Raw genomic sequence first — 27,171 nt, 5'->3', positions numbered from 1 at the left:
GGATCATTACTATACGTTAAATATTTTTTTTGATCCGATCGTAATTAGAAAACTCCACGTTGTATCATTTCTTCGACCTTTTCGTATTTTTAAATGAACAAATTTCATCTTAACAAATAACACGAAAAGCAGCTTGATTTTTTTTTTAAAACCATCTGTTAGCCTCCATTATTAGTCAAACTGTATTGAACGTATGATGTTTATGCTAACAAAAAAAAGAACGTATGATGCTTTTAGCAATATATAGTATGACCCATCTGGCAAAGAAATGATGATAATAATCTTAAACCATTTCTTTCTTGTACACAGATTATATATTTACATAATCGTTAGAGATATAGTCTCGTTGGCTCGTGATCATTGTCCGAGCGTGTTCTTTTGTCCATATTCTTTATTTGATCAACTTTATTTTTACTCCTGTTAAAGCTATTTAATCATCATGCTTGTAGATTCTCCAAGTTGTATGTAGTATTGGGTTTCTTTCACCAGCGAATAAATATTCCTAAGGAAAAATGAGAGTTCAATAAACAATATCATGAAACACTTTCTTGGACCCACTTTTTTCCTGTTTTTGTTTTCAAAGAACCACTTTTCTGTCAAGTTTTATATTTAGTACTATTAACCATTTAAACAAAAACAAACACATTGAAATTAAAACATATCATTAAGTGAGAGCTTACACAATTAAGCTTCCATACATGGTATGATAAGACAATTAATTGTAGTGAAAATGATGGATACACAAAGATCAAATGAACTTGGTTAACAAATCTCTTTGACATGGCTTTATGTTCAATTATAATCGTCTAACTTATATAAGTTTTGTAATCCTCTGCGATACTAAATTTTTAATAGATAATTAACAAGTGAGTTGGAAGAACTGGAAGCAGAAACTGAAAAAATGCAAGTACATGTTTGAGTATGATGAGCACCTTATCAATCTATACTATTAAAAAGAAAATATTTTGAAAAAATCTATTTAAACAAGGTTATTATTGCACCTATTTAATTTTAAGTTAGCTTATTATATAGAACTAACTATAATAACATATCTTATTATAACAACAATTTAAACCTACAAGATTTTAATAACCCACGTTTTCTGATGATAATTATAACAACAACTATTATCCTATTACATTTACCAATCCACATTTATTTTAATCAAACTAATGTAACATATGATTTAAACTATATAATATTTAATATGTTAGTTTCTCTATACCAATATCCTTTAATATTCCATATATGTATTTGATATAAACGAGATAAAATGTTTCAATACAGAGGATTCAAACTTTATCCGAAACCAAAACTTTAAATGAAAACCTGAAACCTAAAAAAAAACTAATACCGAAAACATATTTGAAATATCCAAATATACCTAATATATACACAATAAATTCGGGTACTTTGGATATCCAATCAGATCTCGAGTAGAATTCGGACTTGAACAGAGACCTATAAGAACAAAACTATAGAATAAGTTCTTTTTTCAGGATATAGACTCAAACCGAACTTGTGTTTTTCAGATCGGCTTTGGTTTTATCTTTTGAAATCCTGTAGAATCTCATATTTAAGAGAGTTATATAAGAGTGTACATACAAAATTCCAAATAAATTATTTCAAAATTATATAGTTTTAAAAAAGTTTTTATTTTCGACATAATATGACTTTGAAACAAAATAATGTACAACAATTCTAAAATATTAATTTATTTCAAATTTTATAATCCAAAAAACTCCGCGTTTTTAAAACGCGGATCAAAATCTAGTTTTAATATTAAAAAAATTTCATATGTATTATCTTTACGCAAGCTGACAAACACACATACAAGTGAATGTTAAGCACTGAAGCTAGAGGGTGTGAAGTGTGATCATCGCGGAACGGAGGGGTAGATGTTATCAGGAAAAAAAAGAAGAAGATCATATCTGATTACCCCTAAGAGTATACATATACAAACTATATACAATATTTCCTGGACAATGTACTGAAAATAATCTATCTATCCTCGAACTAGGATGACAAATTAGCCACCATGCTAAAAGAATAATAGTATTTTTAAAAAATGATCAACAGTTTACAATAGACAATTTTGTATATTTTTAGCTTAATTTCATCATAAACCCCATTTGTAAAACTGAGTAACTTTAATATTCATCGTTAGAATACTTTTATGTTTTCCTAGAATGAAACTTGCACTAACTAAATAATTCACCTACAGAGTTAAATACATAATGGCTGTAACTGCTAGCGAAGTATATGAATGTTACGAATGAAAATAATTTTTAAAATAAAATGCAAATGAATGGAATAATGGAAGTTATGGAAACAAAATATGGAATTACATTTCATCTCAGTCCACTTCATTCATAAACATTTTTAATTATGAATGTTTTATAACTATATGTTCCATTTTTTCCATCTATTCCAAAAGAAATCCTGCCAATCCCCTTTCCTGTAAGGCTTTCGATTTTCTCCTGAAATTTAGTTTTTATTCCATTCAAATGGTAAAAATTTGGAATCAATAAAAATAAGTTCATTCCATACAGGTTTATTCCAAAAATTGGTAATCGAGTTACAACCAATAATAGTTTGATATCCTTAGACTCGATATAGTGCACATATAGCCGGACCGAATATAAATATTTTGTTTTGATCTAAATATCATAACAGAAACCTAACAAATCTATCACACTTTTAAGTTTTTATATGCTGGATTTGATGATTAAAATCAATTTCATCAAGTGGAGGATTTTTGGAGATTGGTCAAACTTAGAGTATGACTAGATATTCTTTTTAGTGTAAAATATCAGGGTAAAAGTTTAAGTTGAGTTATTTTGGAATTAAACCGATCAGAATAAAGAGAAATTTACATTCTGAATCACTTTTTGAGTTTCTATAGCACTATAAGTCACTTTCAACTCCTAGAGCACTTTTTCTTAACTGATTCCATTCAATATTAACTAGACTACAATTTGTAGGACCCACTAACTTTTCATTTCTCTTCTTCTTCGATCTTGTTTCTTTTTTCATCTCTCTTCTTCCTCAAGCTTCTAAAAAAATCTTTAGTTCATCTTTCTAACTTTCTCAGGAAAAAAACAACACGGGAATCTCCACATCTAGCCACAACGATTTTCTCCGGTGTAAGGATGGACACAACCGCTGTAGACCTCTGGCCTCTACGATTCACAGCTCCTACGGCAAACTCCTCTACCATTAAGTTACGTTGAACTCCTGTGGCGCGCTCCGCCGTCGTCGGAGAATCACCTCCGCATCACTCCACCTTCGTCGGAGAATCACCTCCGCATCACTCCGCCATGCTCAGATCTACCGCCGTTGCCGTACGGAGTGGTTGTGGCTCGTCTTTTCCGTCGAAGAAAGCTCGAGAACAACAATGGGCAAATATGCACCTTTTTGCATGTTTAGTCCTTCACATTTTTGGCTATTTTCATTTTTGACTTTGGATTTTTAGATTTGCAAAAATGAGTTATTTTAATTTTGCCCCAAATTTTCTAATGTGCATTTTCACACATATTATATGCAAATGAGCATACTAATACAAGATATACACCTAATATGTAAGCTAAATGATCAAAATTTATTCAGATAAGTCTTAAAATCCATCGAATGGATATGAAATATATGAGTAATGAGTAATATAAATATAAGGCTAGATTAAAATAGATTAATTTACTTTTAAAAATAACTAGATGAACATATTAATCAAGATTTACAATTGATAACATATGTGAACATGTGTACACATGTACATGAGCCATCTTTCTTAAAGATTTCGAGAATCGTGTAGTAAAGAATGAATTCTGAAAAGAGGAAGATGTTTACGCAAAATCCACCATAGATAACTCCGTTGTTTCTAAAATATATAACAATAATGGTTAACCAGATTATGAAATTTTCTTGGTGTGTTACATGTGGATGTTTATGTATCGTTGTACACATGGTCACTATTATACATATGATTCATTGTATATGATAGTAAGTTTTATGCGTAAACATGGACATCACTTTGATAGTAAGTTTTATATGTACACATAGACATCATTTAGTCGTACACATTTTAAAACCTGATAGTAAGTTGGTTGCTTGATAGTTTTGAAAGCTACATTAGTTATGAATTATATAAAACTTGGTTTTGACTAATGATTTAAAAACTGAGACATTCAGTTTAACTAATCAGATATATATATTTGTGAACCAGTGTACATATACTTTTTTGTACATATGGATAGTGAAATTTAGTATCTACATAAAAAAATTGGTTGTACAAATGTTGAAACTTTCAAATGTATATACACAATACTAAAGAGCTTAGAGCCACAAACAAAAATGGCTGCTCCTTTGTACGATGTTGTTATCTTTTGTACCATGTGTACATGTGTTAGATTATAATGTCGAAGCAGCAGGTTAACATGTACACCATCACCGTTGTCCATGTGGACACCCCGAATACACCATCACTATTATGTACATGTGTACAACATAAAAATTTTCTACACAGATTAATGATTGTATACAACTTTTTTTTAATGCTTTGTAGTTACTTGTGCAGCTAATGGTTGTTTCTTTTCAAGTTGATATCATACTGCTCTAGAAGAAAAGTATGTGACTTAGGTGATCTAATAGTAAATTTAGTTTTACTCTTTTTAGTTTAGTTAAAAGCACAATTTTCTTTTTCCTGATACAAATTTGGTAATTTATTGATGTACAAAGACAGTAGGAATTCATGGTGTGTTAAAAAAAATTAACATACCTACCATATTTGTTTGAGAATGATTTCAAATCAAAATGCATCGGTGACATGAACATTGACTTGGTGGACACCTCAACCAATCGTACACATGAAGCTTGAATTTTGGTGGAGGTTCTTTTGTGGATTTTGATGGAGTTATTAGAGTACAATCGAGTACATGATATAAATATTTGCAAGCAGCTGTAATTCGATGGAGTTCCTACTGTTGGATTTTATTAAATTGTGAATTTGTTTAAATGTAAGTAATGCATTTAGGTGTATATTTGCAAATCAGAAACCTATGGGTCAGAAACGAATATATTTAAATGTCTAGGGACCAGATGTGCAATAAAACCAAAAGTGGCCATTGTTGCTCAGCTTTTGCAATGAAGGCGGCGAATTGGAGGAGATAAAAGCGGCAAGGCGGAGGCGACGAAGGCGGGGATGAGAAGGATACGACAAAGACTGACGGCGACGAGATGGAGACAGAGGTGGTGTTGTTGCGGCAAAGGAAATGCTCTCGGTGAATAAGAAAGACAGTAACGTCGCGGCGGTGGTACTGTTGCCACGGAAGAAAAGCTCGTAGACAAGATGATGGTGTTGTGTCTTATGGATTTTTCAAGTTTAAGATTCACAAAAAAAAAATTGTCTTTTTCTGTAACCATGGAGAAAGAAGATAAAATGATAAGAAGAGAAAGATAGAAGATATCAAATAAGAGAAATTCAATTTCTTTTCGATAGAGAAAAATTATAGAGAAAAAAAATTAGAAAAGTAATATTTAGTTAGCTATCGTAGGTATATAGTAACTAGTTAGGTATTTAGTTGGTAAAATGTGTCTGAGTAGCTACAAGTGACCTAGAGTGTGAATACAAACTCAATAAGTGACCAACAATGTAATTTTTTCCAGAATAAAAACATATGATTTGGTGCAGCGTAATCTTTTTTGTCTTTTTGTAGATTTCTAACGCAAAATTTTATTTTTTCCTATGGAATAAAAGTTTGATCCAGTTTCATTTTTTCTTAATCATTTATTTTCCACTCATTTTCTTTAAATTTTATTCCAATTGGTTATGCTAAATTTACCAATCACACTCTTAGGAACAACAACCCATTTTCTAATAGTGGTACTGTGTGCTTGCTTTGACATCAACAACAAAAGGACCACATAACATATGTAAATTGTCAGTGAAGGCATTTTTCATTGAAACAATTACACTGCAGGGCAGTTTTTAAGTTTTTATAACAGAATAAGACAGTTTGTTATACTAGGGTAGTTTGTTGGTGGTCAAAAACATTAATATCCTCAAATGAAAACCAAACCTTTTGATACCTCTCTCTCTTCCTTTCTTTTCTCGTCACCTGGGTCTAGTATTACTTTATTAAAAAGTGAAAATACATTATTTCATTTAATTGTTTTTAATCTGAACCACAAAAAAAGTTGCTTTATTTTTATCTTATTTTTAAATTAGACCAACAAACATAAGAGTGGGGTGAAGATGCGGTGGTGAAACAAATTGATATAGCTTTGGCGGCGGCAAATAATCCATATAAATTATAGAGATGGCTTGACGAGATTGAGTATTCATCAGTCTCGTATAAAGAAAAATTATTATAGTGCTCTATTTGGCATCTTTTATATCATCTTCTCCGCCGCGTTTCTACCACTTCAACCGAGCTCTTATAACCATGCACTCAACATTTGAGAATGCAGCGAAGATGGCTAAGGAAACGGAAAGACAAACAAGAGAAAGACAGACCCAAACATAGTGAGATTTATGACATTTAGTAGCAATAAAAACAGAAGAAAGTAAAGTCTTTATTGAGAGAAATGCTCAATTTCTGGAGGCATCAGCTATATATGCAAACTATGTTGAAAATGCATACACTGGAGTTTTCACACAGATTCACAAGATATTGACCAAAAGAAGCGTGGATAGATCCAACAAAGGAGGATGATCTTTGTTTTAAGCGTTCATGTACACGCATGTGTACAACAAAAAAATAGCATCCATGTCTACATTGTACACAATCCATGTGTACATTGTTTAATTGTTTTCATGTACATTGTGTCCATGTGTACATTGTCACATACACAATCCATGTGTACATTGTTTTCATGTACATCGTTTGATGAGACTACATGTACACCCTTTTGTTTTCATGTACATTGTTTTCATGTACTTCTTTTGTCACATGTACACAATCCATGTGTATATTGTTTTCATGTACATCGTTTGATGAGATTACATGTATCCATGTGTATATTGTCACATGTACACAATCCATGTGTACATTGTTTTCATGTACATCGTTTGATGAGACTACATGTACACTTTTTTGTTTTAATTTTTCCTAATGCAAGATTAATAAGGTAGTTAGATAATGTTAAATACATGTGCATCTTTTAAAATAGTGGACAAAAAATGGTATTCATGTGTACACTTCTTTCATATACACTATTATGACTTTATGTCACGTGTACACAATTTCACAATGTCCATATGTACACATATTTACATGTACACAATAAAAACTGTGTTGGTTCGACAAAACCCTATCTAATATAAACTCCCTACAATCTATGTTGAACTATCTCTTACAATAAAGGAAAAAACTTCACATAAGTAGAAAATTCATATGATGAACATTAATATTGCAAAGATGTAATCTTTGCAAGGTTCGATGAAGATAGAGAAACTGAAATTGATGGCTTTTAACACTGAGTTCTCCTTCTTGTTCTCCGTAAAAGAAGTCCTTTGGCTTCAAATCTGGATGCAAAACATCACTGGAATGAGACATCGTCACCACTTCCGAAATCGTTATCGCGACGGTTACAAACTATTAGAGAGCGGAGGCGTAAGAGAAACCGGAGTTAAAGAGCGTAGGCATGATTTATTTTAGACAAGAAAAAAAAATAGATAAGGAAAGGGACGAGAAAAGGAGATTGATTTATGGCCACATAATTTAATTCTTATATTTTTGTTAGGTTTCAATTAAAAATAATGGAAAAGGGTAATGCTGAGTTTTCACATGCTGAAAAGAAGAGAGAAAGTGTTGAGATGAGACAAAAAGTGTGTTGGTAGCTGAAACTGTTCTAAAGTGAAATAATAAACTCAAAACTGTCTTTTAGTGTAATAAACTCTTTTTCATTCAGGTAATCTTTCTTTCATGAACAGTGGACTCTATGCCTTGATTATTTTTCCTCTTTTTCTTTTCAATTTCTCGTTTATTTTTTAATCTTTTGTCTTTTATTTTCAACCCTCTCTTCTTGTCTGCTACAATGTGCTTTAAGTGAAACTAGATTTTAATCCGCGTTTTCAAAGCGCGGGTTTATGTTTGGTGAAAATTTTATATAATCACATTTATATAATCCATCTTGTATATGTATTTATATAATTCGTCTCATATATGTATTTTACATCCAGATTTATGTTCGGTAAAACTATATTATACATGTATTTTTAGGTTTTTAATTTTGAATTAGATATTTTAAATATAAATCAATATAACAGTTTTATAGTTCTGATCGGTGTTTTGAAATTCGATTGAGACCTGCGGTTGAACGGATTACCGGTTGATCAAAGATAAATTCAGTTCGGGTTTGAAAAAAAAACAAAATTTAAAAATCCAATAAAAACTACTAAAATCGAAATCCAGTTACCGGTTGAACCAATAAACAATTTTTATTTTTTATAAATAATTTTTGTTAGATAGTTGGGATTATATTTAGGAAAAAGCGGTTTAAAACCAAACCATTAAATAGTTTGAGAAAAATCGATGCAGTTTCAAACATGTCCGGTTGGAAAAATATTAAAATGATACAGTATCAAACACGGAATAATCACATACCAAAATTGAATTAGGAAACCAGTGGTTAATGACAAACCAAAAACAATTAAAAAAGAAACCAATGCAAAATGTCCAAAATGTCATTAATGAATACAAAAGAAAGCCTCTTTAATAGGGGTAAACAGAGTAAAAATCCAAATGTGCTTGTACTTTAATAGTATAGATGTGTCTTTATCTCCCTTTCCCATACCTCCTTTGTTTTATTTTAGTTCAATTGCTTTCCGGAAACCAACCAAATTTTAAAGATGAATTGCTTACTGTTATGAAAAAAGGAGAGCCAGTGATCAGTTTTTTTTTTTCTTTGCATCACGTTCGGTTAATGTAATACATCTTTTCAGTATTATAAGTACTACTAGTTTGATCCGCATTTTCGTGCGGATATTTTCATTTTACAAATATATAATTTTGACATTATCATAAAAAATTTAAATATATAATTTACATTTAGTGTTATATATTGTATAATTCTATAATCTTATTGTTTAAGCTTCTTATTCGTCATTCTTAATCTTTCAGTTCTTAATATATAGTAATTTGTTTTCTTTTTGCATATAAGGATTTTTTATACATCTCATATTCTTATTGATTGTTATTACATATTAATATATTTTGAGTTGATATATAAGGTATATATTAAATAAACAAATATATAATCTCCTTTAATATAGCTTTTTAATATTTTCAATTTGCATACTATATACTTTAACATTTATTTAGTTATATTGTAAATGGATATTTATTTATGATAGTTTATATTTTCATGTGGTTTTTAAAAATAATACTTTAACATCTGTCACTTTAGTATTTGCAAGATTTTATAAGTAAATACATTGTTATGTTTAAATAATATAGCATTATTATTTTTATAAGTTGTATACATAGTAGTATCTATCATATTTTATTCGTAAATTTTATCAATATATGATATTTTTGGATGTTCTGGTATTAAGTTTTCAGATATTATTATTAAATTAATATTTAAAATATTATATTACTTTTAATTTTTACAACACAGTTTCAAAAAATTATATTTTGGCATCTATGATTTTATCTTTGATAACTTATCATTTTAAGTTTTTAATATATATTTTAAAATTTTATATTTTGTCAAGAGAAATTTAAAAAATTACACAAATATATTTAAGTTTGGAAGATTATATGATTTTTGAATTTTTTATTACTAAATTAATTCAGTATTTTATAAAAGTATTTTTCAATTTTTGGTAAAATTTTTATTATTTTGTCAACAGATTTTATTATAATTAAAATAAACATTAAATTTATAAGTAAAATTATTTTTCAGTAATAATTTTTAATTAATTATTAAAAGTTAAATTTTTTTAGCAACATTTTTTAAAAAATAATACTTGAACTAAATGCAGTTATATACTATTATATTTTGTATATAATTATTTATAGATAATATATTGCTGTGAATTTCAAAATAAATAAAATAATAATATATAGTTGTAGATATAAAAGTTTAACATATATTAATAATTTTACTTTTTCTATAAAATATTACATAGTTTGCGAATTTTAACATGTTTTTGACCATGAATGATAATTTATTTAAATGAAACTGTTTTACAAAAATCTGTTGATATACCAATTTAATATAGTTTTCATATTTAATTTATAGAGCATGTCTTTTTAATATAATATAGACTATAATTATAAAATTTATAAAATAACATAGAAATTTATTTTCATTTTTAAGATAGAATTTAATTATTATTTTATAATAAGATTACATTACTAATTACGAAATTATAATGCATTATTTTAAGCAAAAATTAGTAAAACATTTGGTAGGATTTTGTTAGATTTTATCTAAAAAAAATTGTTAGCCTTTTTTCTCAGCAGATTTTGTTTTAACTAAAAATACAATTCAAGTTTCTAATTAAACTTGATTTTTGCTCAACAGATTTTGATTTGGACGTAATGTTAGAGATACAATGTGCTTTGTTGTAAAGAAGATCACGTTAATGCATGAACATATATATGTATAAACTGGACATCACGTAAGTATATTATTTGGTAGAATATTTAGTATGCAGGTGCAGTCTGAAGTATATATGACAAAATATGAATTGATTTTATATTGTATAAACCGAGTTTGTTTCTCTTCATATCACCAACTCATATTTTGTCATATATACTTTATAAAAGAGTCGTTATTGATTAGTATAAGAGTGCATATGAAACCTCGCAGTGACAAAAACGGTTTTGTATTATTGTTCTATTAAGAGATAATCAAAAGTATTTTTAATATGACTATTGGTTAAGTTTTATTAACCGATGTTGGTTTAGTTTTGGGAAATCGGCCAAAAAGCACGAAATTTGCGGGAATTGCCAAAACAAATCTGTATTCGAGCTTGGCCAATAAAACACTGAACTTTTATTGATTTTTTCAGTTTATTAAGAAAATTACGATTGACTGACCAGATTAGCACACCGTTAACAGGAAGTTAAGACAGTGTTAACTCACCGTTAATTATTACCATTTAACGAAATGACGTTGTTTCATGTAGATCTTTGTTAAGATAAAACCTCAAAACAACGTCGTTTAGTTTAATTAAAATTGTTTTTGGTTGGGCTCGAACCCATGCCCTCGAGGTTCTACGTAGAGGTTTTTGCCACTGAGCTGATAGACTTTTTGAAATATTACTCTACTTATTTCTCTTTATTGATTAAAAGACCTGGATGTTTTATTTAAGACAAAATCTCGAGATGACGTTGTTTTATTTAATTAAAAGGATTTCAATTTTAAAAAATTTCGATTTAAATCTTCCAATTTTTTTTTTTAATTTCGACTTTGAAATTTTTTTTAATTTTTTTGAAATTTTGAAATTTTTTAATTTTTTTTTTTGACAACTTTGGAAGATTTTTATTTTTCAAAGAAAAAATAATTTTTCTTGGAACCTATCTCCCATAGCATCAGTGATTCAAAAACTAAACGAGTGCCGACGTAGTATCATCCGTTGGACAAAGGAGAGAAACCTTAAGGCCAACCAACTGATCAAGGATACACAAACCGCACTAGACGATGCACTCTCAGCCCCCTCTCCAGATCACGCCCGTATAGGAGAACTAACAAAGACCTTCACCACTGCCTATCGCGAGGAGAAACAATATTGGAGCCAACGAAGCCGAATACAATGGCTCAAGGATGGAGACCGCAACACGGGTTTCTTTCACGCAGCAACGAGAGCCTGACGAATGCAAAACTCTCTGGCGGTTATTGAAGATGCTCAGGGTATTGAGTTATATGAAGAGAAGAGAAAGAGATTGATGCTGTTGTCTCAAAGTATTTTCAGGATATATTCACTTCTGCAAGTAACGGAGACCTGGACGGGGTTTTGCGGGATCTGCCTTGCAAAGTTACAGCGGAAATGAACAATATCATGTTACAAATACTGCCTCCCCAAGAGATAAATGAAGCAACCTTCTCAATCAACAGTGGCAAAGCACCAGGCCCTGATGGCTTCTCCTCCAAATTTTACCAAGCTTATTGGCATATAATCGGCGATGACGTGGTGAAGGATGTGCTTGACTTCTTCGAAACAAGCTCCCTCAACCCGAGAAAGAACGAGACCCACATCCGTCTGATACCGAAAGGAACTAGCCCACGAAAGGTTGCTGATTATCGTCCCATCGCACTATGCAACACTCATTATAAAATCATTGCCAAGGTTCTTACCAGACGATTGAAGCCTCTCCTCCCCCACCTTATATCCAGCACTCAATCTGCCTTTGTCTCTGGGCGAGCGATCACGGACAATGTTCTTATCACTCACGAGACTCTCCACTATCTCAGAACGTCCGAAGCAAAGAAGCACTGCTCTATGGCCGTCAAGACGGATATGAGCAAGGCTTACGATCGCATAGAATGGAGCTTTTTGGAAGCTGTTCTCCTTAAGCTCGGTTTCGCCCCGGAATGGATAGCCTGGATCATGGCTTGCGTGCAAACGGTTTCCTACTCCTTCTTGATCAATGGCTTGCCACAAGGCTCCGTCATACCCTCTCGTGGAATACGACAAGGAGATCCACTCTCTCCATACCTGTTCATACTGTGTACTGAAGTCCTTTCGTCCTTATGCAATAAAGCGCAGGAAGCGGGCTCTCTCCCGGGAATACGAGTCTCTCATGGAAGCCCACCGATTAACCATCTCTTATTTGCGGAAGATACCATGTTTTCTGCAAATCGAGACGGGCATGTGTTACTACTCTAAAGGATATCATCGACAGATACGAATCGGTGTCAGGCAAGCGTATAAATCTCCTAAAATCTGCAGTCACCTTCTCAGCTAAGACTCCCCCGGAAGTTAAGATGCGGGTTAAGAACGATCTTGGTATCACGGCGGAAGGTGGCATTGGCAAATACTTAGGGCTTCCCGAGCTATTTGGGAGGAAGAAAAGAGACATTTTCGCGTCGATACTCGATCGCATCCGCCAAAAGATCCTGAGCTGGACTACCCGCTTCCTATCGGGGGCAGGCAAGCAAGTGCTTCTAAAAGCGGTTTTATCTGCGATGCCGAGCTATGCTATGTCTTGTTTCAAGCTTCCAGCCTCTTTGTGCAAGCAAATCCAATCTCTGCTTACTCGTTTCTGGTGGGATGCAAACCCAGAGACTAGGAAGATGTGCTGGGTAGCGTGGACAACACTTACCAAACCGAAATACGGGGGGGGGGGGGGGGGGGGGGGGGGGGGGGGGGGGGGCTCGGCTTTAGAGATATTGCAAGCTTCAATGATGCCTTATTGGCAAAGATCGGGTGGCGGTTTTCTCAAGGACCCCTCATCGCTACTGGCTCGCGTTCTTTTAGGAAAATATGCTCGCAACTCGACGTTTATGGACTGTCCTCCCCACTCAGCGGCTTCACACGGGTGGTGTAGTATTCTTGAGGGGCGTTCCCTTCTGAGAAAAGGCTTGAGCTGGGCTGTTGGAGATGGAGAGAAAATTCGAGTGTGGGATCATCCCTGGCTGTCCCACTCCTCCCCGGAGAGACCGATAGGCCCCCCTCCCGAAGCCACTGCGGGCCTAAAGGTTGCTGATCTACTTTGTCCATTAACAAATACATGGAGTTTAGACCGCATAAGAGAGCATTTACCTCAATATGAGGAGCAAATCCTACACATCATCACTAGCTCTGCTCAAGTAGATGGCTCGCCAGTATGGCTGCCTAGCAAATAAGGTCTCTATTCAACGAAATCTGGCTATGGCTTCTCCTGTGATGTGAATAACGCCAGGCTGAACCTCCCTGAGAGTTTCGATTGGATGAAGAACCTCTGGAACTTGAAGACCTCCCCAAAACTTAAGGACTTTCTATGGAAAGTCATTAATAGTGCAATCCCTGTCAGTTCAAATCTGGAAAAGCGCGGCATGGCTTCCTTTGCTTGCAAGAGATGTGGAGAAAGGGAGGATGAACAACATCTACTCTTCGCCTGTCCGTTTGCTGCTACCGTGTGGGAGAATGCTCCTATCGTTGAGAGGCCCAACACCTCTACTCCATCGATGGCAGCTTTACTCATAAATGATTCAAAGATGCGTCCACTGCCCCCCTTGGGACTTAGCTCAACACTAACACCTTGGATCTGTTGGAATCTTTGGAAAGCTAGAAATAAACTATTGTTTGATGGGATTTTGTTTACAGGTCAGGAGGTCTTGCTTAAATCGATCAAAGATGCAAAAGAATGGGAGTTTGCACAAGCTGATAACCTCGCGACCAATGCCCCTACCTCGCAAGCGAATTTGCGTCCTCATGTCTCCCGATCTCGGTTCTCGCCAGTGGGCACAACCTGCCATGTCGATGCAGCTTGGAATCCCATTTTCCAAGACCTGTGGCATTGGAGGCGTCTTCAACAGAGCTCCTCAACACACAACCTCCACCATCAAATTCTCCCGCCGTTTCATTTCCTCAGCTCTAATGGCGGAAGCCATAGCTGTGCGTTCTGCAGTCATGGAGGCTGCGGCGTCCAACATTCGTTCGCTTACGGTTCTGTCTGACTCTCAGGTTCTCATCAATATGCTGAAGACCAAGGATTCAAGACCTGCTCTGTTTGGAATCATGTTTGACATCTATCATTTTAGTAATTTGTTTGACAATCTCTCTTTTGTTTATGTTCCTCGCTTGGAAAACATTGAGGCTGATACAGTGGCTAAATCAGCTCTCCTCCTTGCTTCATGTTCCTCCGATAATGGAGTGTAAGACTCTAGTTTTTATTTAATGAAATCGTATGTTTGCCCAAAAAAAAAGTAGTACCAAACCTGTAATGATTAAATATCTGAACGGATTCAAGATTTTAGTATTTTGAAAACTAAAACAGAATCGAACCCAAACCGAAGTATTTCGATACTCAAATGTATCTGAAATAAATTTGTATACATATATATAATAATTACTTTTAGATTTAGTGTATATTTAAAATATCCAAAATATATATAATACTTTTAAGTTGTCAAAAATACTTGAAAATATATACAAATAGTCAAAAGTAAATGTCTGAAATAGCTAAAGTATACTCAAAACATCAAAAATATTTAAATTCTCTATTGATTCTCTATCCAAATATTTAAAATAAACCAATTTATATGTTAAGTTTAGGTATTTTGACATATGTTATTCAAAGTTATATGTAATATTTTATTTTTATATATATTTTGAGAAATTTAAAGTATATAATGAATTTTTAAAAAATTAAAATAATTTAAGTGGGTTATTGTAACTCAAACCGAACCCGTAAAGATCCGAACAAACTCTAACCAAAATTTAGAAATATAGGCTGAAATCTTTGACTCTGAAACCCGAATAGATTTGAACCGAGCTCGAAGGGGTATCCAAGCCTCCACCACCCCTAGGAATGGATATCTGATATGATTTGTTATATGTGCATATATGCATATATTTTAAAAAAACTATATAATATATATACTTATATTTTATGTAAGTTTTACAATATTTAATTTATTATCTAGTCATTATAGCTGAAAATATATTACCTTTTCATTTTTGTAATAAAGTATATTGTATTTTTATCTATTTTTATTTTTATTTTATCTTATTTATATAGATCCAATAAAATATATGGTTAAATAATATATTTTTGAATATCTAAACATTGAATATATTTTTTTATAGGTAGCTTTAGTTAGAATCAAATAGAATAATTGATTATTTGATAGAATAAATTGGATCACAAATATCTCTAAACATCTAATTATTCGATTTATCATTTATGCATATCCTTAACATAAGCAAAATCAAAATCTTTAAGCTACAAAGTTGCCACTTAAGAATCTTCCACAAATTTATGTCTTTAATTCTTAAACACATCACTGGATTAGAGAATAAAATCGTTTTTCATATTTGTTGCCAAACTGATTTATGTTTGGTATTCAAATTTCAAAATGGAGAAAAGTATAACCCCCAACTTGATTCCGTCTTTGATTAATCAGAAATGTATATATAATAATTACATTTTGCTATTCTGGTGATAGATTTTGCCTAATTAAACTCAGTTTTTCACAAGATTAATCGATTAGTGTTGTATAATTTTTTTTTGCATTTGATTAACTTATGTAACCATAAAAAACTAAGTTTTGTTTTCTTTGCCAAAATTGTAACTCATGTTAATGTAGCAAGAAAATATCAACCGAAATGAAAGAAGGGATCTAAGCCACATATTGCAACTATTCTTGACGTAATTGTAGCCATATTCATCGGTTAATTAGTTAACTTTGACTACCGTTTTAGAAAATTCCTAATTTACTAATTATATCACAAGTTCCATACATATAAATCCCCCATCAACACCATCCATTTTCCTCAGACCTGCAAGAACTTCAAAAAACATATATAAAAACTTAATAAAAAGAAGTAAAAAGCCTTTCAGGTCCCAAAAATGGAGATGAAGAAGATCGCTTGTGGTGTGCTTTTCGCTGCTGCCTCCATGACCGCCGTCATGGCTATTGAGGAAGCCGGAGCTCCTGCACCAGGACCCTCTTCCGCCGCCTCGGTCGCCCTCCCGGCTCTTGGCTCTTTGGTTGGGGCTTCCCTCGTGTCCCTCTTCAGCTACTACATGCACTAATCTATATCTTTATGTAATAATACCATTTATGTGATCCTTTTCATTTCCTACTTATTTCCATTTCACTTGTCAACTAATAAAACTGAGAAAGTAATTCAAGAATAAATTCTCTTCTTCGTTCTTTTGTTCTTTTCAATTTTTGATATGTGGATGGCATAACGGGTTTTGAATCTGGTTTCCCTCCTGATAGGATTAAATTTGGGTACATTCTAAAGCCTATGTCGAAACTAAAACTCCAACAAATATGCCTTATTAGCATTTTTATGCGAAACATCTAATTTTCTTTTAGCATTTGATGTTTACCAAGAACAAAGATGTAGTGCGTATGTAGGAGGTAAATAGAAAAATACTTAAATTTACTGGAAATTTAGTGATTGATAAATTAATTTGGGAACATCAACCGATGGCTAAGTGCTAACATTTTACACCTCAGAAGCTTTTTTATCTACTAAACTGCTATCACGGGCCACACTTCCTTCACATTCTACACTTTAAAGCCCATGTTTAGGCTGGGCAACGCCTCACAACCCCGTTTTGGCTCTTTCCACTCGTGCGTGGAAGGCAAAGATTGTTTACTAAGCTAGTATTAACTTTATTTTCTGGAAATGTAATGATCTTGTAAGATGAACAATACTTGGGTTCACCCCTGAGGTGAATTTATGAATTCACCTCTTTCCTTATTTCAATTATATTGCCATAAATATTAATGTCACATAAATAAATAAATTATAAATTACAAAAAAGTAAACTTTAGATCATAAACTCTAAATTCGAACCCTAAACCCAAATCTTAGATTTTTAATTTTAAACCATACCCTAAACCCAAACCTATACCCTAAACCCAAACCTATACCCTAAATCTTAAATTTAAATCCTAAACCCTAAACTCAAACCATAAACCCTAAACCCAAACTCTAAACGCTAAATCCTAAACCTTAAACCCAAAATGTAAATCATAAACCCAAATTTTTCAAATACCTTTGGGTTAATGATCATCAAATGTATTTTCAAATACATTTTAGTGTATAGAGTTCGGGTTTATGGTTTACAGTTTGGGTTTAAGGTTTAGGATTTAGGGTTTAGAGTTTGGGTTTAGGGTTTAGAGTTGAGTTTAGGGTTTATGGTTTGGGTTTAGGGTCTAGGATTTAAATTTAGATTTAGGATTTAGGGTATATGTTTGGATTTAGGGTTTAGGGTTTGGTTTAAAATTTAAAATCTAAAATTTGGATTTAGGATTTGAATTTAGAGTTTATGATTTAAAATTTACTTTTTGTAATTTATAATTTATTTATAATGTGATATTAAGTTCACCCCGGGGTGAACTTAAGTATTGTTCTTGTAAAATTTATCTTCAATTTTTACAACGGTTATTTTAAAACTATAGGCAACACCAAACATAAAAGAATATATTTGTAATTATGAACACAGATAATTATCATAGGATGGTTATGCTTCATTGGATAAGTTTTCCTACATATAGAAGAAGCAACCAAGAATTGGTTTAGATATGTGGGCCCCCTGATGCAAACAGGGTCTAATTAAATGAGATTTTGTTACAAATATCAAGAATCAAAGAGTATATTAGTTGACTTTGATGAGGACAGAAAGGTCCTACCAAACCGCAGTCGACCAAAGTTGACTTGGCTTGTTCTTGTCTCTCTTTCTTTATTGCGTCCATTCTTTTGCAAGACGATCTTAAACCTCTTATTCTGTGTTTAGAGTTAGAGATGTTGTGTTTGTTCAAGAGGAAGAAGAAAAAGAAAGAAGAGGAGATTCATTTCCAGAAGAATGGGAGCTTGTTGTTGGAGGAACTCATTGCATCTTCAGGAGGTACATACAACCCCATCTGTACATTTTCTTCCCACCAAATCCTTCAAGCCACAAACAACTTCGACTGGAACTACATAATCTCCGAAGACAGGTTCGTATGGTACAGAGGCTCGATCCAAAACAGACCCGTGCTGATCAAGAAATACCAAGACTGTTCCCTTTTCGACGCTGACAACTTCTACCGTGACATCACCGTCTCATCTCTGATGAGTAGCCATAAGAACGTTCTCAAGATACTGGGATGCTGTCTAGAGTTTCAACATCCCGTTCTCGTGTGTGAATACCCGGAGAACGGAGCTTTAAACTGTATAAAACGCGCAAGAGATGGAGCTGCAAGACCGTTTCCTTGGAACGCAAGGTTGAAGATTGCTAAAGAGATTGCAGAAGCTGTGACCTATCTTCATACCGAGTTCCCAAGAACTATAATACATAGAGATTTAAAGCTTGCAAACATCTTCTTGGACCAGAATATGACTGCTAAGCTCTCTTCTTTCAGTCTCAGTGTACTCATTCCAGAAGGAGAATCGAGTGTTAACGACATGGTTTGCAGGACATCAAGCTATATCGAGCCGGAGTATCTCAATACAGGTTTGGTTACCGAGAATGTAGACATATATAGCCTTGGGATCATCATGCTAATCCTTTTGACAGGGAAGTCTGAATATACTTCGGAAGTTGCTGTTTATCTTCCTGTATTGCCTGTCTATGTTGGTAAGTTGCTGGGCAAAGGTCTGTTGACTAAAATGATAGACCCGTCGCTGTTGGAAAGCGTGAGTGGCAACATCTCTGACCATGTAAGAATGCAAATGGAAGCATTCATTGAGCTTGCTTTTAGATGTGTAAGATTTGGACCAGGAGAAGATGAGCTTCACATGATAGACGTTGCTAAAGAACTCAAGAAGATAGAGAAGCATGCCTGACATCACTTAGATATCCTCTGTTTTCAAACTGTGAAGCCAAGTTCAAAACTCATTTCCTTTGGGATCTAATTATGGAACTCAGACTCCAATGGAGGTTCAGATGCACATATGACTTTTTGGAAGATCTTCTGGTTTTTGTTGTTGTTGTGTATATGCTTGTATTATAATACTTTTTGGAAGATCTTCTGGTTTTTGTTGGTGTATTATAATACTTGAGAGATATATCTTCTCTCAATGGTATCACAACTTGTTTTGGATTCTTAGAGCATTTTTGATGCAGCACCATATCTGATCCCTAACAATCCCAACTCCATAACCACTTAGACTACCTCCATCCATTAGAACCCCTAGTGGACTCTAATGATTAAATTAATAGGTAATAACTTTGATTGAGAAGTTAAGAACTTTGTTTAGTGAAAATAATTTTTTCTTCTTCCAATGGGAGAACCCCATAGAGGTTCTTAAATATTTTTTTTTTATCTGAGTTATTGAACATAGATGAAATACACCAATTGTACATTAAAAGAAGATCCACGACAAGTGAAGGAGATAGACATGCAAATGTTTTCAAAGGGGAGTAGTGAAGCTATAAGAAGAATAAGACAGAGTACCAAGCTGCCAACTCGTGTGAATTTTGGTCTGCCCTTTACATCACCTCCTGCTGCACCCAATGCAACGTGTAGCGGGAAAAAAAATGCTCAGGCCATGGATGCGCCATTTTCGCATTTGGAGCTTTCTCTTCCCAGTCATTTACATCTCCATATCTGGAACAAACATAAAACAATCAATCATTCTTTCTAACATTAACCAGAAAAAAGATTAGTAACTGTAGTATATACCTTCCTTGAAGGAGAGAATCTCTGAGCCAGTGATCAAAAGCCAAAGCCCAAGGAACAGCTGAGCCATTAGTAATATTAAAGTCAAGCTTCCTCAAGGAATATTTCCTTATTTGGCTTTATTTATTTTTTAAAGAGTAGTATGACTGATTAATATGAAAACGAGTGGATCTTAAAATATATTGATTAACTAGGTGATTTTCCCGTGCTAATGCACGGATATAAATATTTATATAGTAAATACATTATAATATTTTATTTACACTATGATAGTTTATTAATATTTTTAAATTTTTTAATTATTCTGTTATTTATATTGTAATCAATATGCATGGTTTGTTTAAATAACTTTGCATTATTTTAATTAGATTATAATTTGGGATATATAATATCTCGTCTGTTTGGTTATTATTTGGATATATTATATAATATTTACTTTTTACGATTCAACTAAGATATTTTGTTATACAGATTAAAATTTTGATTAATTTTGTTATTTTTATATAGTTTGATTCTTATCTTAAATTTATATATATATAATATATATATATTTGGTCGGATTATGTATAATTTAATATATGTTGTTTTGAAAATTAAATAGTAAAAGTAAACTAAAGTGTTGATCGGTTCAAAATTACATCTTAATTGTAATAGTTGGTTAATATATTTGTAGTATAATTTGAGAATTTCATATTTATTTAGTAAAATGTTGAAAATAAATGATAATATATTACTTTTATTTATTGTTTGACTTTGTATAAAATAATTTGGATTGGTCTAGTTACTCATTTGTGGGTATATTGTGTTATATATTTCCATTAAATTCAAGTATAACTATTTCTAATCTTATTCAACCAAATCATATTCATTGTATTCATTGCATTAGTTTGGTTTTCATATTAGATGTGTATATATATTTATGAATTGACTATTTGTAAATAGTCTATACCTATGTTAATTTTATAGTACTTGGTAATTTGGAATATGATAATTATCACAAATAAAATTATAAAAATATAATGATGATAGGTATGAAATTGCATGAAAATATAATTGATACATTCGAAAAAGGAATATTAGTTCTTTATATTAATATCAAGATTATTTTTCTAAAATTTCCTATTTATGAAATCAAATTATATATAAAAATTATTTTCGGTTTAAGTTTATAAATATTGTCTTTATCATACATGTTATTTGAAAAATATAAAAGGGAACATAAAAAGATTAAATTAAATTTTATTCATTAAAGATATCTTAGTTTATGCTTTTTAAATTATTTTGTAATAATATGAGAAATATATTAATTTAAATAAAATGCTTAATACTTTTAAAATATATATTATATTGTGAAGATTATTTTTAAAAAGGGAAGATTATATTTTTTACTTTAAAATTCAGATTATTTTGTGAAATTTCCTTATTATGAATTACACTATATATAAAAGATATTTTCGTTTTTAAATTACTATATTTTCTTTATATATAGGTTATTTGAAGAAAAAAAGGAAACCTAAATAGAAAAGAAAAAATAAAATAAAATAAATGTTTAATAATGACAATTAGATATATTTGATTTGTTAATGGTATCATCGTAATCAACCACCGTGAGAGTTAATGTGAGTGCGACACGTAGAAAACTGACTTTTCAAATAATATTATAGAGATCAACTTATATATAATTAATAAAAACTGATATAAAACTGATAATTTTGAAAAATTATAGCTAAACAATATTTATAAAATTTGTAAATATATAAGAAATTAATTATTTTACGTTTACTTTTTTATAATTTTTTTAAAATTGTATAAAATTTCGAAAATTTAAAATAATAAAATTTGTATAGTTATAAAAAATATAATTAAATAATATTTCGAAATTAGCAATGTTCATATTTGAATATTTTTATTTTAATGAGGATCTTTGAGTTATTACCATATTCTATTTTTTTTACAAAAATATAAATCAACATAAATATAATATATGACTTATTACTACATAATTAATAAAAATGATATAATAATGATAATTTTGAAAAAGTATAGCTAAACAATATTTATAAAATTTGTAAATATATAAGAAATTAATGATTTTAGGTTTATTTTTTATAAATTTTAAAAATTCTATAAATTTCGAAAATTTAAAGTAATAAAATTGTATAGTTATAAAAATATAATTAAATAAGATTTCGAAATTAGTAGTGTTCATATTTGAATATTTTATTTTAATGAGGATCTATGAATTATTACCATATTCTAAAAAGTTTACCAAAAATATAAATCAACATAAATGTAATATATGAGTTATTACTATATTTTTAAAAATTTACCAAAAATATAAATTTACATTAAATATAGTTGTCCATGTCATATTTTTCATATGCCATGTCATCAAATTTAGTAGACATGTCACATTTTTTTTGCAAAACTGATTCTGAAGAGGACATGTGGCAAAATCACTTCGCAAATATAGTCTAGGGGATCATATGAGAAAAACTTATGCAAATTTTCAACAGTGTCAAAAAAGTACATTTACGTATTGTACTATTCAATAGCAAACTATAAATAAACAAACTAGAGTATTGAATCACATGTACGTGTAGATTTTTTTTCATTTTATATTACATTTAGTGTTTTATATTGTCTAATTCTATAATTGTATTATTTAGACTTTTTATTCATCATGGCTATTATATAGTGATTTGTTTTATACATTTTATTTTTATTATTTTATTATTTATGGATATATTTTTGAGTCCAACACAATAAATTCACAATATAGAATAATCAAATACGGAATCTCCTTTAATATAGTTTTTTTTTAGTTTCTATAGTTTGTATACAATATATTTTAAAATTATTTAGTTATACTATATATGGATATTTGCTTATGATGATTTTATATTTTTTGTTGTGCTTAGGAAAATATACTTGAACATCTATCATTTTTTGTATTTTGCGAAATCTTATAAGTAAATACATTATTATATTCAAATAATATCTACTCTATTAATTTAGTAAATTGTATACGTAGTTAATTTAATCGATATAGGATATTTATGGATATTATGGTATTAAGTGTTCTGATTTTAATTGATCAAACTAAGATTTCAAAATATTATATTTCTTTTGATTCTTACAACATAATTTGTTATTTTGTTTTCTCTTTAAAAAATTATATTTTAGAACCTATGATTTTATCTTTTACAAATTTTGAATATTATCATTTTGAGTTTTTAATATTTATTTTTTAAATTGAATACTTGGTCAAGAATATTTTGGAAAATTACACAACTATTTTTGAGTTTGGAAGATTAAATGATTTTCGAAATTTTTTGTTACTAAATTAATTCACTATTTAATAAAAATGTATTTGTATTTTTGGTAATATTTTTCCCAACAGATTTTGTTATAATTAAAATAAATACTACATATATATTAAAATTAATTTATCATTGATATATTTAATTAATTATTAAATTTTTAAAAATTTCTAGTAACATATTTTGTAAATAATACTTAAGTCATAAACTAAAGGTTAGTTATGTAGCATTATATTTTGTATATAATTATTTCAGATAATATATTTATGTTAGTTTCAAAATAATATATAGTTTTAGATATAAAAATTTAGCATATATTAAGAATTTTATTTTTGTAAAAGTTTACGAATTTAACCTATTGTAACACTGAATGATAAATAATGAAAGCAATTTTAGAAAAGGTTAATATACCAATTTAATATATTTTCATATTTAATTCATTGAGTACTTTTATTTTAATATAATATAAACTAAAATAATAAACTTATAAATTAACATTATTTTTTATTTTCTTTGTTTTATGATAAAACTTTTAATTAACATTTATTAAAATAAAATTATATTACTTACGAAATTAATAATGCATTATTTTATAAAACAAAATGTTTAAAATGTTTAGTAGGATTTTGTTAGATAATATATGCAAAGATGAAAGGTTTAAGAATGTGGAGAATCATGAAGATCTTTCATTATGCATGGGCACTTTATCCGATATCCGAAGCTGCATCCGAATCCGATCTGAAAAACTCAAACCAGAGTAGCAGAATACCCGAACAAATATGAATTAAGAGAGATTGGATATCCGAACTCCAAACAGATAATATCCGAGTCTAAATGGATATCCGAAGATAACCGAATATATGCATGCTTAACCGTATATTTTTAGTTTACCTTATATTTCTAGCTTACTTCTCTCATTTTATTCAAAATATTTATATTGATACTACACATAATTTAAGATTAGATAATATATACATATAATTATAGATTTCTACTCATTTGAAATATATGTCAAGCTTCTTGTTTCGTGCATTAGCAAAAATTGTATTCAAAATTTCAAAAACAAAAAATTAGTGTCTTTTTAGTTTTAAATTTTATCTCTAAATATATTAATCATTTAATATATTAAAAATTAAATAACCAATTAAATTAAAAGTATATTTTAAATATAAAAAGAAATTTGAGCGACGAAAATTTTGAATTTTTTCTTTCAAAATCTAAATATCTGAACCCGATCCGAAATAACCGAAGTCGAACTAAAAATATCCGAACCCGATCCGAAGTATAGAAATACCCGAATAGGTTTTATACCCTTATGCCGAAATACCCAAAAATCCAAAAATCTGAAATATCTGATTCGAACCCGAACATGTATCCAAACACCCATCCATATCTTTCATGTTTGATGTTGAAAACTCAAAAATAAATTGCACATCATCTGGTATACAGGCTTCTAAAGTTAGTTTTAACTCTACTAGTTGCCACCGTAAATATCGGAAAATGTTTTTCAGCAATGAAATTAGTGAAGACAGCTGCACGTAATCGGATTGGAGATCAGTTTCAAAGTGATTGTATGGTTTGCTTTATTAAAAAGAGTTGTTTGACTCAGTTTTAAATGAAAAAGTGATAGAAAATTTTCAAAAGATGAATGAGCATAGACTTGTTTTGTAAGAGTTGTTTTTATTATAATTGCTGGATTTTTATTGCAAGTTAATAGAATACTATTTTTGTTTTAATTAATTTTATTTTAAATTTTTCACCCACTGTATTTATTTTCTAGATCCCCACTGGACTGGTCATGCTAAATGTTAACTATAAAGAAATATGGACCCAAAAATGTAAGTCAATGGTTGGAATATTCAACCAAGGGATTTGGAAAATGTTTGGAATGCGTTCGTTGATTTTTCTTGCTGGAAGACAAAGCTCACTTTCTCTCGTGGACCTAATCATATATTTAAGAATGTATATTTGAATAGGTGAAAGGTTTATCTCAGAGAAGACGAATAAATTAGTCTATTACATAACTGCATATTCGACCTCCAGGTTTCTGAAAACAAGAACAATCTCACATGTTCTGCCTGGTTTTATAACCTAAAGACAGATTTATTTACCCTCAAAACTCTTTCTGAATCAAAATGAAAAATGTACTGTGAAAGTTCATAAACTATAAAGGTAAGAAATCCAGCAATACACAACCAAAGATAGATTTATTTACCCTCAGGATTTGAAGTTTTTAACATTCTAGTGATCTTTCTATAAGCTTAATCTCTTTTGCAACCAAGATCATCTTTGGCCTGTCTTCATGCCTCTCCTCGCAGCATCTCAGTGCCAGCTCGAGAAACATTTTCATCTGACCTGGCCTCATGTCATTCGAATTGCCCCCAAACTCAACAGGTTCTCCTCTAGCTCGCAAATGCTTCACATAATCAAGAATAGTACAACGAACACCACTTGATGAAGCAAAAGTTGCTGGTCTTCCCATCAGAAGAACCAACATAAAGATTCCAAAACTGAACACATCTGTGTATTGTGTCACTAAACCCTTCATACTATAAACAGGATCTATGTATCCGTAACTTCCCATCACTTCATCTTTAATCCATGACTTCCCCACAGGGAGTGTTACTGAAAACGTGAAATCAGTCAGCTTAGCCTTCCAATTCTTATCCAAGAAAACATTTGTCTGCTTGACATCTCTGTGTATAATAATCCTAGGGAAAGCCGTGTGAAGATAAGTCACAGCAACCGCAACCTCCTTAGCAATACTCATCCTCATATTCCAAGGCAGTACCGTGCCATCAACCTATTGGTTCGTTCAAGACTCCATTCTCCGGGTATTCAAATACCATAACCGGAAGAGGAAACTCGAGAGAACATCCTAGAATTTTTAGAAAGCTACTATGGTTGCTTACCCGAGCAGATAAGACGATGTCGTTGTAAACCTCTCGCTTCCTCTCAGGTGTAAACTCTGACTCTGTGAACTTCTTGATCGCGTAAGGTCAGCCTTCAATGACGCCCTTATACCAGGTGAACAATCTATGACGAGAGAGATCACATTTGGCATCGAATCCATCCGTAGCTTTGAGGATTTGGTCGGCAGAGAAGAACCTGATCGGGTTTGAAATACCGTTAGAGTCAGCAATGAGTTCCTGAAGAAGAGTGCTTCCATTCTTGAAGGACCATCCTCTATGCTCTTTCAAGTTCTCTCTCTTCCAGGGTCTCCAATAATGCAAAACTAAAACAATAATATTTCGAGGGAATATGAATAAGAATATCTATTTATTTAGTGCTTTGACATATTCAAATGTTGCTGCTTCGCTGGTTAAAGCGTTCACATGCAATGGATTCAACGCATGAGAGCCGTTGACAAGCATAGTCCAAAAGGAGAAAGTGCTCTGGATGATTGAGAAATATGCATATGGAGATCAAAGATTAGCCGTAATTCAAGTCAGGTATGTTCAGTTTGTCTTGTCTTGAACAGCTGAGTTTGAGTTTTCTTAAGAGACAAGCAAGTAAATACATATATTTATTCCAAACCTACAGATTTTCCGCCAAGAGATATATAGATAAT

At 31.2% G+C, this 27,171-nt stretch overlaps 1 protein-coding gene and 1 pseudogene across 1 annotated transcript; one reads left to right on the top strand and one right to left on the bottom strand.

Moving 5' to 3' along the window:
* Positions 1-18,398: 18,398 nt before the first annotated feature.
* On the top strand, positions 18,399-19,642 carry LOC130511936 (serine/threonine-protein kinase ZRK7-like). Its single transcript, XM_057009866.1, has one exon. It carries the CDS (start codon positions 18,419-18,421, stop codon positions 19,439-19,441), a length of 1,023 nt encoding a protein of 340 aa, XP_056865846.1. The 5' UTR covers positions 18,399-18,418; the 3' UTR covers positions 19,442-19,642.
* A 6,079-nt stretch (positions 19,643-25,721) lies between these two features.
* LOC108851229 (serine/threonine-protein kinase ZRK1-like) overlaps positions 25,722-27,171 on the bottom strand; it is a 10,091-nt pseudogene continuing 8,641 nt past the window's right edge.

This window comes from Raphanus sativus, chromosome 4, assembly GCF_000801105.2.
Source record: "Raphanus sativus cultivar WK10039 chromosome 4, ASM80110v3, whole genome shotgun sequence".
Classification (NCBI taxonomy): domain Eukaryota; kingdom Viridiplantae; phylum Streptophyta; class Magnoliopsida; order Brassicales; family Brassicaceae; genus Raphanus; species Raphanus sativus.
Note: the sequence above shows the minus strand (reverse complement) of the source record. Positions and strands in the feature narration are given on the sequence as shown.

Bases quoted from the DNA above. Each gene is read 5' to 3' on its own strand.
- LOC130511936 (XM_057009866.1), top strand. From the start codon at position 18,419: ATGTTGTGTTTGTTCAAGAGGAAGAAGAAAAAGAAAGAAGAGGAGATT.